This window comes from Halichondria panicea, chromosome 12, assembly GCF_963675165.1.
Source record: "Halichondria panicea chromosome 12, odHalPani1.1, whole genome shotgun sequence".
Taxonomy (NCBI): Eukaryota; Metazoa; Porifera; class Demospongiae; order Suberitida; family Halichondriidae; genus Halichondria; species Halichondria panicea.
The window spans coordinates 2390627-2403751 of record NC_087388.1 but is presented as its reverse complement, the minus strand read 5'-3'; the positions used below and the strand labels follow the sequence as shown (position 1 = coordinate 2403751).

Genomic DNA, 13125 nt, shown 5'->3' with positions numbered 1-13125 from the left:
GACGTCCCCTACTGGAGTTGCAAGCTCTCCTTGGATAAAATGTATCTAAACCGCGCCCATGGACCCATGGAAGCTTAGCCATCTTGTTGGCCAATTGGAGAGCACCTTCCTTGTTTCTGCCGTCGCTTTGAGTCTTAGTACTGTCAAGCATGGCTCTTTTCTCTTTGCTTACTTCTTGAACAAATGAAAAAACTAAAAAACAACTTGAAAAACTGTGCATGCCTGGGGCTGTATGCTAATATTCTATATATCCTACAGCTGTTGACCAATGAGATCAATTAGTGGTGACATAAGTGTGGTATAACTACAGATGTACACTGTACTATAATAGCAATTGCTACATCTAATAATACTGTACAGTTTTTATTTCACACTCAAGTTCTTGACTTGTGTTATTTAATCTTCACAGTCTTTATTACTTATGCCGGCGAAGGACAGGCACCCCACTCCCCTGCCAACTAGTACTGCATCATCGGTCCAGGCCACCAATTGCCTTCCAGAGGTTCCCACCCTACTGTTGGACGCTATTGAGCATGCCCAGTGCGGGATGGTGGGAAGAGTCACAGGGAGGGTGGTGCGAGTGTATCGGAGGAAGAGGCAACAGCTAATCAGGACTGTACAGAATGATCACAAAGACAAACAGTGAGTGTAAATAAATGGCTTTGCATTGAATCTTGTGTATATAAGATTAGCTATCAAAATCAGCATGTGCAAATCCTAAAATTTCTCAAAAATTATTTAATTGATACGTTGCTGATAATTGTGCATGCACATACCGATATTTGATAGCTATAAACCCCCCCAAACTTGTTCTAATATCTCGATAAGCAAGAGGAGAATTTAAACTACCACTTGTAGCCAAGATATTACCAAGGGCGTATAAAAGAAGAGAGGGCATGCAACTCCTATATGAGCAGAGTTCAAACGTGGGCGGTTGAATGTGCATGACTGTGCATGAAAGTAAATTTCTATTTTTAGCACTTCATGCAAATGCACACATTCCTCCGCCCACTTTTAAACTCTGCTAGCTACGTGTACTGATAGTGGAGTTGCATGCCCTCTCTTCTTTTATACGCCCTTGATATTACCCTTGCAACACATTGTATCAAGTTGCGACTAAAGGAAAGCTAGCAGTTCTACTATATAGGCAGTTGCTTGCTTACATGTACATCGATTGTTTTGATCGAATTGGTAGTTTCAGGCAGCTCTAATTCTGGCAAGGAAGGTTTCTATAGGATTTCCTTCCAGAAGTTGTTGTCCAGCCCTTGGCTATTGTCTGTGAGGGGACCACTTCTGTTTTTCAACTCTCCTGTAGACGCAATTTCATGTGATTATTGATAGGAGTGAACATTAATCCCTGATCGACTTAGTACATGTAAATTTGTTTTTGGTGGTGTGTACATCTCATCTGAAATTGTAGTTTCCCGCCATCGGTCAGTTACTACATGTATGTATGCACATGTACTGGTACAATGTGTCTTCCACAGACCGTCTACAGCTCAAAGGACTCTGTCATACAGCAACAAGATCAGAGGGTCAAAGTTCACCTGGTGCCTGCTCCTCTGTGATGCAGCTGGGTTGTTTTCTGAGATACAACTCCCGCAGCAGCTCGAGAGTGAATGGTAGGTGAATACGTTACTCTTGTTCGGGGATTTGCCACAGTAGTTTATACTTAGAGGGTCACTGTACATGAATGATCACTACAAGTTTAGTGTTTTCGTCCTGCATTTTTTTCATATCACGCCAGCACTGGCCGTTATACAAAACTTGTTGTGATTCATGTACGTATGTTTGACTTCCTCTACCCATTATGCATTTTATTTTGGACTTTATATTTTAAGCTGTAGGGGCAAACTCTGTTGCTACCGTTTGCTCTTGAAGGTGTAATGACAATACTGTTAAGAGAACAGCTTATTATCCCTTTTTTTGAAGTAGTACGTACATGGAAAAATCAGGTACATGTAGTACCCATTAGTCAGCCTAACCCTAAGTAGAGTACCAACACTCAGTAAAAACTTTGGCAACGTGCTCTTCTGAAAAGGCAGCAATGGCATTCCAAGTAAGCAAAACTAGGCATAACTCGAGAACGAAGCATTATTTTGCAATTCCACGAATTAAAATCCAAGAAAACATGACTAGAAGCCTATAGAAACTCTTACTTGCACTTCATTGATCCTTGAACAGCTGTAGCAGTCTACACACACACAGAGACACACAAACACACTACCGTATACCTCGCTTACGCATGCGCATAGCCATCATGAGTGCATGAATATACAATTTATATAATGCACTCCTGAAGCCATACACATAAATATATAGCTAGCTAGCTACATGTAGCTAGAGACAAAGCTGTACATTAATTTTGGTTACAGCAGCTACCTGATAGAGTCTACATGTAGACTTTCACCAAGGTTAGTGTCAGATAGGCGTGGCCTGTCCATTAGGCTATTGTCAGTCTTCCCTCTGTTCAGGCGATTGTAATCCACACTGTTACAGGCTGTGGGTCTTTAGCAGGCTATTAGAATGCTATCACACTGGCTAGAAACCTTCACAATCGCACTTCTATCCACTTTCTTCAATCCACTTCCGTTCGTTGTGACGTCATTGTTTTACTAAGCATTATACGAGGATACGGAGTCCCCAGTTTCTGAGGATTATGTGCAAACAGTCGATACCAGGCCCATCTTCAGTGCAGCCTGGAATCGAGGATACTCTGGGTGGTGACTCTCAAGTCTCAAGTGTTTTGTGGTCTGTTCACACTAGACCTTTCACATGAATCATGACAGCAACTTTAAAAGAGTACCTTCCATGAACATCATGTGTTGAGCCAGAGGAGGTCCGACAATCGTGCGCCTGAACATTAATTGTTGCTGAATCAGCATAAAACTTGCCTTTAGATGTACAATGTACGTGTTGCACTCTTCTTAGACTTAGTCCTCTGTCTTGTATTGTTAGGTCTATAGTTTTAGTAATAGGAGCTCTAACTCTCTCTAACAACATCTGTAAAGGCAACTTTTAGATTCAGCAAATATTAATGCTAGGCGCACGGTTGTCGGACCTCCTCTGGTATTGAGCTGTACTATACCTTTGGTGTAGCTTCCCACAAGAGTTGTATACTGAGAGTAATTCAAATTCAAATTTATTCTGAATTAACGCTGCGCTGCATGTGCAGTAACTTTGAATTTGAACTATACTCTTCAATGCTAGCTGCTCCTACTAATATGCCTACACCTAGCCTCGATCCCAGCCCCTCTCACTAGAGGACCTGGTAACCACTGTTTGCGCGTGGGTAGATTCAATAGTAAATTTAATTGTTAGTAAATCTCTTTGTAATTTATCTTTTGTACTATGGTCACCTACGTGGTTGATTAAACTATTAGTGTCAAGAGAGAGAAATCGCCATCACAACTCTAGGCTCATACAAGGAGCACTGATCTTACTGATAATTATGGCATCAAACAAGCGTCTGGAAGCAAGTAGACTTGCCAGAGCGGTAGGTACTGACAGAAAAACGCCCACCACTCTACCATGTACCACAGTACAAAAGAAGACTGGAGAGAGCTTGAAACAGCACAACAGAAGTAGAAGCCATCAAAACAAAACTAGTCATTAGTCTAGGTCATAAATGTTGTAAGTAGCTTATTAAAACTGCTGTGATTTGTGCAATGACATCATAATAGTGAATATACTGACTAATTTACTAAGATATCTCGATCCCCAAGAATTTTGGGGCAATTGACGCATGCGCAGACAGTGTATACCAGGCCGTCTTTCTCAATTGAGAGCGGCCTGGAATCGAGGCTAGCCTACACCATATTTAGAGGATTTATTAAACCTTAAAGCTCTATGTGACTTGCATATACACCTTTGTAAAACTTCGTAGCAGGGCCAGGGGGAGCAGACCTTTCAACATGACAGCTTACAAACGTACTGTCTTATATCCTAGCTCTAGCTATAGCTAACTTTGGAGCTGTAGCTTGCATATACCGTACGTACATGTATAGCGCAAAATTTTCGCGGATTTCGTGGGTTAGCAATCCTACACGAAAATTGTTCATTAGAATTATCTGCTATAACGTACAAAGATTAAAGGCATGGCTTCCGGTAAGCATGCAGCCATAACACGAACATTGTGCAACGAAATGCTTTTAGAGGCCATATTCCACGAAATATAAGTGCCTCAAAAATTTCGCGCTATACGGTATACACTTCGTAGCAGGGGCAGGAGAAACTGACCTTTCAGCATGGCAGCTAACACACAGACCGTCTTTTTTGTACCCAGCTCGTTCCCAGGCCTCCTCCCCTTTTCTTTCTCTACTCAACATAAATAGAAGGCAGCAAAAAATGAAAAGACGAAATGAGGCAGCTATGCTCGGGATACTAAATCAGTACATGCCTTTGTCTAAATCCCATAGATATCTCCAAAACAGTGTCTAACTATTATAGCATCATGTACCAAGACCTATAGTCTTCATGTACATAAAATGTATGATAACAGTTCTTCACATCTTCACATCACCATGCAGGTCTGGCTTAGTGGAAACAGGAGAGAGGGAGGTAGTCCATTTCACCGACCTCAAGCTACTCAGGAGAGCCAACAACACTAGGTGAGTGTGTGTGTGGTCATAATGAATGATCTTAACAAGCTAATTTTGCTGAAGGAATCCCCAACCAGCAATTTGATAGAAAAACATGTTGTTTAAAATTAGCAAGAGTTTATAATTCAAGTCCCAGAAAACACCACCCACGAGCTGAAAGGTGGGTGGGTCCTGTTTGTTGGGACAGCTCCACTATAACAGCTGGACAGAAGCATACAATACATGTACCTCATGCCTCAACTTGATTGGCTATCACTCTAATACTGATTAGAAGGACATACTTGGACTGTTACAAATAATCAATAGTTTGGACTGCATTGATTTTTAAGACTATTTCAAACAGAACAAGGGTAATCTCAGATCAATTAACTCACATAGTCTTTTATTCCTCAATCACGTGCGTATTAATGCATTTACTTGGTTTAATGCCACGCATGTATGGAATACTTTTTCAGTTGTGCAATCTACGAGACCTACATGTACATGCATGCAAAACTTAGGTCACACCATGCAGTATTAATCTTCTTATTCTTTGTTCTGTTCATTGTGTGCTGTGTGTGTGTTGTGAGAAGCACTTGGATAAAATTACCTTTTGTGCCACCACTTCCATAAATCGTGTTCACTATAATTTATTATGCATGGGGTACTTTTAAAAGTCTGTACATGATGATGTCATCTCACCCCCGTGCAGGAGTCCTGAGCTGATCTCCTCCCTCAAGCTCTACCCACCACTGTCACCACTAGTCAGTAACTCTCAGGTAAATACCAATCATAGCCAAGTAAACTGGATGCATGCTGAGTCCATATGACACGTTCAGAATTATATTTTGATGATCTTTACCCTTGCTTAAAGTGTATGTATTAAATTGATGATCCTTGCCTAAAGAACACAATTTAATTATGCATGAAGAGGTTGGACATGCGTCCTCGCTCACATGACATTCCTAAAGTTTCTGCTCATGTTACCAAAAATAATGGCTACCTTGCTTTACGTCACCTGAATAGCTGTGTCTGTTGTCTGGTTGGACCATGCAGGATTAGCTAGCTAGACTATAGGGTAAAGTATAGTTCAGCGGTGCTGTATATAGATTGCACGTACTGTACTGGCTGGCATTGATTAACTTGTCAGAATGGAGGGAATTGCTGGGGATTTGTTTGGTTATACTGAACGCTTTGTATTCAAAGTAGCCATGCAGAGAAACACATGTACATTTGCCTTCAGTCTCCAATGACCAACCGTGCAACACTAGCTGGTGCACGTGATCGTTACCGAACTCCTCAGATTATTCCCAGTTAACATTGTACTTTTGAACGATCTGCATTGTCAGTAATTTATTCCACAACATGGTAGTACAGCAGACTCTCGCTAATCCGGCTCTCTGAAGTATGGCCACCTCGATATACTGGCCATTTGGTTTGGCACAAATTGCTAGCTAGATATTTACTTTACAAAACTCACCCTGAAATTCAGCCACTCGCTATTCCGTATACTGGCCAGTACTGGCTGCCGCAAACTAGCATTTTAATACATGTACGTTTTTACGACTAGATATGACATTTTGGGTGTGGTTTGGCGATAAAATAGAGAGCATAATAAATAATTAATTATCCTCGAGGCAGTCGCAAAATTAGTCATTTGATTTCGAGGTAGGGTCGTTTTTTTAGCCGCGGCTATTTTCTGAAATGCGGCCACCTCGCTATTCCGGCCAAGCCGCACTGTCCTAAGGGTGGCCGGATTAACGAGAGTCTACTGTATGTTAATCGTATCTCACTACCTGTAACCCCTCCTTCCCCAGACAACCTTCTCGGCTTTTCTCCCGTCTTTTTGTTACATCCTCCAGGCCAGTGTCACCAGTCTTCCCCTCACAGCATCACAAGGTATGGGTGAGAAATTGCCTAGCCTGAGTAGAGAGAGTCAGTCACCAACTAGACTGGATCTACTGGGTAGAGTACTATACTACAGCCAGGAGGTGAGTTATAACCATAGTGTAGCCCATCGAATTGCTTGGGAACAGTCCATGCCTCTCTTAAGATACACTTTTTGGTGTTGCAGCAGTGTAGGAGTTATAGGTAATACGTGTTCTCTTGCATCACACTCATCATCATCTCCATGCAGTACTTAAAAAAGGAAGATTCTACTCATCTTCAAAAACTCCATTCTTCCAATTTTGGTGGATACCTCCACCTCCTCACCCCTTCAGCCCTCACACCCTCACCACCCACACATCCAGACCCCACACTGGTGACAGTTTACCTCAAGGCGAGCTTCTCCATTGACGGACTTGAAGACACCCTTTCCACACCCGGAGCAGAGCTGCTCCTCAGAGATGTGTGCAGAGATAGTAATGGTGAGGTCTAATGTTGCCCTCTTCTATTGGAATGGTACTGATTCATATTATTGTCATAACGTAAATATGTAGGTGGCTGCTCTCGTAAATACATTTGTATGTTGCGGCTCGTGTGTAGTCTGTACACCTGCTGTAGATACTTTGGGGACCATGTACCAGACTGTATTATAAAGGGTGTATGATGATACCACTAGAGCTAAGGGTTCACTGTAATCATCCATGCGCGTCCATTTACAATTTCATGTACACGGTAGGGCCATTAACCCGTGCAAAGATGTAGTTGTCTACAAATGTAATGTGTTTTCTTCTTGCAAGAATACGGTTTTATATCTCTTCACTTTTCAAATTCAATACTCGTCTGTTTGTTATATACACAGTGCGTTGAGGGGGTGTACAGGTACTACATGTATTGCCATGCAAGAGGTCCAAAGCTTTCCTGCTCAATAAAATTACTCAGATGCCACAATCTCGTATTTAAGGAATGTTGTTAAATTGTCTCTGTATTATCCACGCAGGTGTGGCCGGGCTTACAATAGATGCGTGCACTGATTGTCCCTCTAACCACGTCAATGAGATCAGTGAGTAACAGTGTGTTGTGAATTTCGTATCATTTAAAATTAGTATCCTGCATAGCGTCTCCTTTTGATACTTATATATGTAGTGTACGTGGTTTACGAAGTGCAGTGTATCCTGCAGTAGTGTCTCATTTTAATAACCTTGGGCACTAATGAGTGCTTTGATTCATTTCCTCGGCTAGTAGAGCAGGTAATAGTCGTTTATGCAGCAGCCTCTGCATATAAGGTCACCTTAAGTATTTATATTTAGTATTTGTCACGGTTGACATCCACGTACATGTGGGATACATGCATAGATTGAAAAGGAAGGGATTGGAAACGACCAGGCCTCCCTGTGTAAGTGGTTGAAACACTCCGCGTTATGATTTCGCGCTCGCGATTATTTTTGTTTTGACCGTACTCTGGTTATATTTCAACTGTTTCTAGCTCTCCTATGCACTAGCGATCACTCAGAGGCTGGGAGGTTACTCTAGAGAAGTAAGTTTACACCACTGACAAGCTCTAACTTGTCTAAGTCCGCTGTCTTTACTCTGTTTTTAGTTTTTGTTGAGTATAGCTTGAATTACTCCATGTCAACTTTTCTCTTTCCCTGCTGCGAAGCCTAAACAGCAAAAGACATTGCTTGACTTGGTTATTATGTATCTAAGTGCTATATAGTATGGTTTCATGCCATGGATAAGCTTTACTGTTCATAAACGTTTGCAGTATAGTCCTTCAAACTGCTTTAGTATACTTTTAGACACACCACGGGCCTTGACCTCTCACGACTTCATAGTAAGGGCTATTCCTTCTTTTATAGCATTTGTTTGTTTAGTGATAGTGGTTGCGTTGCTTAGTCGACCTTTTAGAGCTATATTCTCTTTACTTTTTAGAATATTCAACATTAAAAGTGATCGCACATTGTATGGCAGCCAAGACAGGTAATGAGCATGCTGATTATAAAATAATCCCTTTGTAGTTTTAGCCACGCCCTATAACGCGGAGTGTTTCACGCGAAAATGTTCGTTTCCAATCCCCTTTCTTTTCAATCTATGATACATGTTACTGCTGCCTGCTGAATTTAGTATATACAATCGTGATCTGTCATCGTTTACTCTTTCCCTAAGATCAATCAAACTTTCGATGGCCTTTTAAATAATGTATTGTATTGTCTGCGTTTGATATTCCACAGCTGTAACCTGATGGCAAGAGGGGTGGTCTCCTGTTATCTGTAATTAACTCATGAATTAAGTACGCCTTGTGTGAAATGCTTTGATCTGCTCCACCCTAAAAATGAGTTACAAAAATATGAAATATGAATAATTAATTAACATACAAGATATTTTGATCAGTGAAACATATTTACCTCGCACAGTTGAGCAGCTCAACCTTGCATGGCTGTAATAAAAAGGTGGTCTGTACATGCATGTTGAAGCAGTCAATGGAGACTTTCGTGGCTTACATTGTATTAACTTTGCACATAGAGGGCCTATTAGAGGTTGACCTGATTAAGAGTAACCACTACAGACATGTTTACTGTCTGTAGTGAATTAAATAATTCCTAAGAAACACTGCAACGTCAATATACCACTTGATCTCATGTTCTGGTGTTTTGTTGCTATAGATGATCATGAATGAATATGGAATGTGTGTGTTTGTGTGTACGCTATGGTATATCCTTAATTTATACTGATTCAAACAATACCAGGGATTTTCATCAGCCCATAATTATGCTTCCACTTTCAAATTTTGTTACACCTTGTAAAATCTATAACTTCACTGAATAGAAGGTGTTTAACGTGCATGTACAATAATAATTATTATAGTTATCAAGAATTTGTCTATTTGGAAAATTCTGACCTTCTGTATTATGACAATGTCAAGAAGAAGTACACTACAGGTATTGATTTCCTTCCAATTTTCATTCCTGCTATATACATGTACTATAGATTTTTTTATATATGTACATTTCATTGGTGGCTATAACGTAGTTAGACCAAATATAAACATAATTATAATAGTATACATGACAATTATGTCTGATAGAGATCAATCAGTTGGCTGCGTGCTGGCCAGACATCAGGGCCCATGACACTCAACAGGGCCATTTGGCAGCCCACCCCTGCCACACGACCATTGTCCTACCTCCTCTTATGTGGCTGTACTAATTGTGTGTGGATCCTGAAAAAATTGCTAATTCCTTGAATCCTGCTAGACAATTATTGTACCGCCACACCAACAGATCATGGTGTAACTTCCATGTCTTGTACATGTATTATCCATTTGGCTGAGTTTTTCCTTTGTATGGCATGCTAGACTAAGCGTTTGGGCCAATAATCATTCTTCCTTCATTATTTTATCCATAACATTTAGATATCAGCAGCACCCTGTCAGGTTGTGGTCATAGCAACTTTTGACATAATTATGTCATTTATTTAGTTATTACGAACGAATGGTTAGAGATTGTACATGTACAGTCCAAAGGGCAGTACCAAATAGTTGAATGCTGTGTAAGCCTATGATTTTTTATGCTTTCTGTATGTACAGTATCTATCAAAGTATGCAATTTCCTGCTTTGTTGCACAAGAGGTGCCATGTGAATTGTGATCAAAGCAGTCTGGTGTCTGTGATAGGTGTCTAAAAAAAGTTGATTCCACATTCCAGACATGGTTGCAATTGACTGGCCTGAATACTAAAAGGGCTTGGGAATAGTCTAGGCTAGTGCTGCATGGTATCTGTGACTTCATGTTTGGGGTCAGTATTTAGGAATCTGTTTGAATGAAGCCGCTGTAAATTAAGTCACTGCTGAAAGTCTTCACTAGGATCATGTTGTATACCAGTACAAATTATACTGGCCCCCCAGTTTAAACACCTTTTTTTAGTAGATGAGGTGTATAGAGGACAACCTGCTTTTAGGTTGCTACAATAGACATGGTGCTTGTGGTTTTACTATAACCTAGGTTCTCTTCTAGATCTAGATGCCTGGTAGCCTAGGTAACTAACTGATCTCCTTTGAAGTTGCTGTTTCCTGGGATTTTGGTGAAACAGGTGGCCAATATAGTTCTGTCTCTGTGGCTGGTTATCAGTACATGTGTAGCTGGTTGGTTTTATAGTGATGATCAAGTGTAATGAGAATGCTTGCCTTCCTGTCCTACACTGACCTTTAATTAGGTGGTGGGTGGTTTTATTTGTTTGTGGTTCTGTGACCTACTAGTAGTACAGAGGTTTTCAGGTAGGTTGAGGGAATGCTTCAGAGTGTAAAGTTACTCATGCATAAGTTATACATACAGTACAGTACAGCAGTAATTTAATTATAACCTATGCTTTACACTCTAAAGCATTCCCTCAACCTACCTGAAAACCTCTGTATAATAATATACATGCATACTTACTACCCCTGCTTTAATACCCCCTGCATGTGCAGCGCGCAGCAGGGGTAGAGTGATTGGTCTGTGTGTGTGGACACAAAAATGAGCTCTTTGAGAGCAAACTAGACACTTTCATGGACTGCTTTACATGTAACTGCAAATGAGACAGTATAGTTGAAAAATAATAAGCTAGTTATAGTTGAAACCTGTTGGAAATTTGTAGGCAATCTTTGAAGGCAATAAAAAACACTGTTTTCTAATCGTTGTTATAGATTCACGTCATTCCCATAATGATAATGCTATAAATAAGGTCATCATGGTAGTATCCAAGTTTTGCCACTGTGCGCGTGCAATCAAACTCAACGCACGGGGTAAATACTCTATTACCATCTTGTTATAGTTACTTATATTACGTATAAAAGCGATACATTGACTACTATAATGAGTGGGCTAAAATTCGCCTTCAATCACATAAAGTTTCTGTGATGAAAATTATTTGCTGTGTGATTCACCTTGATATTTCATTCAATGTGTGGCGCCTGGTTATGAATAATTATTTCCTGATTGTAATCATTCCTCTAAGCTACATTTTATTCACTGAGGTATTTATTTTTAAGCTCCAATTCTAAAATATTATGTCTGCTTTGAATTTTGCTAATATTTACCACCCCCACACACGCAACGTAGGCAAGGTGGTTGGTGTGGATGAGGAAAATGCATACTCCTGGCCAGCTTGTGACCTCTGTGGAAATGAGCAGTTCTCTGATAATAAAAGGTTTATCGACTGTGCATACCACGTACATTAGAAGCTGACCATGCAATCATAAAGCTATCCGAAAATGCAACGTTTCTTGGTGTCATTAGACCCCTGTCCTTCTAACTTCTAACTGTTAAAGGTGTAACAATTTAAAACTAAACGAACCTTAGCTCTACCTCCAACTGCGGTGCTCTCTAAAATGATTACCCATTTAGTAAACTACTTCAAGGGCCCTGTGTTGGCGTGTGGTTGCCACTGTTTGTCTACTGGAGCCATTCAATATGCTTGCTCAAAGCACATTCTCTTAAAAATCTTTTTGATATGGTAATGGGTGTGGTTTTAATCCTTTGAAGCGGCAGTAAACTATATCCTTATTAAGGAGAATCTCACACACTTCGTGAAGAACTCTGGCTCCAGTAGTATACGCTAAAATTATAAATCAGTGCATGATATCACACTGTTTCTTGTAACTCAATCTATAATAATTTATCCTGGTGCCATGGACTCACTTTGAAGTAATAATTACAGTTAACAGTTAGAGAGCTGGTGTAACATATTATTGTTCCTTTCATTTTCGTGTTTAGTGTATGTATACAATTAGACTTTGTACAAAGTGCAGCACAGTCATGTTTCTGAGTTTGAAGAGGAAATGTTTCTTTGGTTTGCATATCGCAATACTGACTGTACTGTACGTGTGAAACAGATTCCCCTTCTTACACACACATGTACAGTGACAGTGAGCTTCATTGTGATCAATGTGTAAGAAAAGTCCTCACGCCAGACACATACTTACATATACGTTTGGCAGTGTTCCTGAAATGTAAAGGCCTGCAAAATGCTCGGATTCATGTCACGGTACGATAATTACATTACAGATCCATGAAAACTTTATGATTGTCTTCCTTTAACAGCTCCTCCAGTCTACTGTCAAGAAGATATTACCACTCTCAACTTCTAGTGTTGAAAATGTGACTGAGGTGTTAGCCAATGCATGCAAAAGTAAAAGTCCGTTATTATCCATGCGCACCTTTTTACTGTGCAGGGTTATGATATCCATTATGTTCTGGGAAAGTGGGTGGAGCTTCCCTCATCTTGTATAGACGATGTTATTCACAATGCCGATGGTAAGAGTGATAAGTACGTGTGTTAGGTTTACTTAGTCTTCACGCCCACTTCCTCTCCTTGTTGCTTGGGCTGTGGAGGAGGCTAGTGCTTGAGCTTGTTACCTGTACACTACATTACAGTAAATTATTTACGTAGGAACTGTACTGCTGAGGCTGACCGAAATCGAAATTCACTTTTAAGTATTATGAACTTTACCTCAACCCGTACAATAAAGTAAAAAAAAAGAGCCTCGACATAGCAAGCAAAAGTTGTATTAATTTATTGTATCACTTATTATCATCACCATGCAAGAGTCTCTGCATGGGTCTCTATTATTATTAATTTTTTATAATCATTGTAGCCGTTTCATTTCTTATACGATCATGAACTTAA

General features: G+C 40.2%; 1 protein-coding gene across 8 annotated transcripts in view; it reads left to right on the top strand.

Moving 5' to 3' along the window:
• The window catches only part of LOC135345691 (DNA repair-scaffolding protein-like), an 18233-nt gene extending 5108 nt beyond the window's left edge, over nucleotides 1-13125 (top strand). For 6 of the 8 annotated variants that reach the window (XM_064543126.1, XM_064543124.1, XM_064543125.1 and 3 more), the window contains 12 exons: nucleotides 410-642; nucleotides 1488-1622; nucleotides 4530-4610; nucleotides 5293-5359; nucleotides 6398-6571; nucleotides 6718-6949; nucleotides 7465-7527; nucleotides 11559-11646; nucleotides 12360-12483; nucleotides 12540-12605; nucleotides 12671-12752; nucleotides 12889-13125. In XM_064543126.1, the coding sequence (XP_064399196.1) occupies nucleotides 410-642; nucleotides 1488-1622; nucleotides 4530-4610; nucleotides 5293-5359; nucleotides 6398-6571; nucleotides 6718-6949; nucleotides 7465-7527; nucleotides 11559-11646; nucleotides 12360-12483; nucleotides 12540-12605; nucleotides 12671-12752; nucleotides 12889-12932 (1389 nt within the window). In that variant the 3' untranslated portion in view covers nucleotides 12933-13125. Of the gene's footprint in view, nucleotides 1-409; nucleotides 643-1487; nucleotides 1623-4529; nucleotides 4611-5292; nucleotides 5360-6397; nucleotides 6572-6717; nucleotides 6950-7464; nucleotides 7528-11558; nucleotides 11647-12359; nucleotides 12484-12539; nucleotides 12606-12670; nucleotides 12753-12888 lie in introns of those variants that run through there. The other 2 variants (XR_010397830.1, XM_064543127.1) reach the window with 2 other exon arrangements.